The sequence below is a fragment of the Leptopilina heterotoma genome, unplaced genomic scaffold (genome assembly GCF_015476425.1).
Source record: "Leptopilina heterotoma isolate Lh14 unplaced genomic scaffold, ASM1547642v1 Lhet_100, whole genome shotgun sequence".
Classification (NCBI taxonomy): domain Eukaryota; kingdom Metazoa; phylum Arthropoda; class Insecta; order Hymenoptera; family Figitidae; genus Leptopilina; species Leptopilina heterotoma.
This window is the reverse complement of record NW_025110814.1, coordinates 888202-889936: the sequence shown is the minus strand read 5'-3', so window position 1 is coordinate 889936 and position 1735 is coordinate 888202. Positions and strand designations below refer to the sequence as shown.

The 1735-nt window shown below is 43.2% G+C and overlaps 1 protein-coding gene across 1 annotated transcript; it reads left to right on the top strand.

The window, feature by feature from the left end:
* Window positions 1–578: 578 nt before the first annotated feature.
* LOC122499374 lies at window positions 579–1418 on the top strand. Its single transcript, XM_043607694.1, has one exon. It carries the CDS (start codon window positions 579–581, stop codon window positions 1416–1418), a length of 840 nt encoding a protein of 279 aa, XP_043463629.1.
* Window positions 1419–1735: the final 317 nt, after the last annotated feature.

Below are 1735 nucleotides of genomic sequence, written 5' to 3'. Positions count from 1 at the left end.
TAATGTACTTTCTTGTATAAGAAGCATCGATCTTCTGTGTAAAGTTCAGTTCAATTTTGAGAGCATTTCGACAAGCACCTACGTTAACGAGAAATTCCGCGAGTAATTTCGTATCTTTTATTTCGTAATCGAAACCTTAACATTTCACTATCTTTCTTATTTTGTGTATGTAATTCTGTTATTGATTAAATAAATGTTGTTATTAATTTGAGAAATTAATTGTGTCACACAATCCTAACAATCCCACAAATTGGTGACCCCGACGTGATTTTAAAGTATTTTTTCGTGGGACAAAGTGACAATTAAGTGACATCAAGGCGACCATCAAGTGCCAACAAAGTGACAACCAAGTGAAAACAAAGTGGCAATTAAGTGACAACAAAGCGACCATCAAGTGACAACAGAGTGACAATTAAGTGATAAAAAGTGACAACAAAGTGACGGTCAAGTGACAATCAAGTGATACGAAAATAGTCGACAAAGTGAAAAATTTACTCGTGACACTGAGAGTTTGTGACAATTTTTGACATTCTTTCTCATTTTTTGACATTCATTTTTTTTTCTTCTAACAAGTCAAAATGACAAATGTTACAGTGAGCAACGAAAATATCGAAAGAATAGCAGTTAAAGTGCCAATATTCATGCCTGAGGATCCTGAATTGTGGTTTTTGTTGCTCGAAAGTAGTTTTGATGCAGCTGGAATTACTCAGGATGCAACAAAATTCGGTCACGCGCTCAGTGCTTTAGACCCGCGATATTCCGTGGAAATCCGTGACGTGTTGCTCAAACCGAAAGCTGAGCGGACTTTTGAACTTCTCAAAAAGGAACTCATCAACCGAATGGGAACTTCACAGGAACAAAACACGCGACGTCTCCTGGAAAACGAACCTCTCGGTGACAGAAAACCAACGCAGTTTTTACGCCATCTTCGCAACCTGGCGGGAAGTAATTTCCCCGATGATGTTTTGCAGACCCTTTGGCTCGGCCGTTTACCAAAACACATGCAGGCCATGCTTGCAGCACACAGGGACCTTCCCTTGGACAAACGAGCTGAGATCGCCGACTCTGTCGCGGAAGCTTACGGAAGCTTGTGCAACGTTGCGGAAACACGTACAGCTGTTTCGGCCGCAACAACAAGTTCCACTACGGGAACATCGTTTGAGGCCCGGTTTGCCAGCCTTGAACAGTCTCTCGCGCTAGTGCTCCAGAAGTTTGCCTCCTTGGAAGTGAACCAAGTGTCGCGAGGACGAGATCGCTCTCACTCAAGATCACAATTTCGATCTCGATCACACTCTCGAAATCGACATCAACGATCCAGTGATATGTGTTGGTATCATTGGAAATTCGGGAAAGACGCTAAAAAATGTGAGAAACCTTGCAAATTCTCTAGTGCGGAAAACGAGTCGGGAAGTCGTTAATGTCGGCCAACGACATCTCTCCCGGTAAATCGCGCCGACTATTTTTAACAGACGAATCTTCAAGGATAAGGTTCCTCGTCGACACAGGTGCTGATCTGTGTGTCTTTCCGCGTGTGCAACTTCCTCAACCTCGTGAGAAATCAACTTACGAACTTTTCGCGGCTAACGGGACACTTATCGCAACTTACGGAACGCAAATTTTAAATTTAAATTTTGGTTTGCGTCGCCAATTTACATGGAGATTTGTCGTCGCCGACGTGGAGAAACCGATCATCGGTGCTGACTTCCTGGCACATTACGGACTCCTGGTGGACCTG

Coding starts and splice junctions, on each gene's coding strand:
- LOC122499374 (XM_043607694.1), top strand. CDS start 579: ATGACAAATGTTACAGTGAGCAACGAAAATATCGAAAGAATAGCAGTT.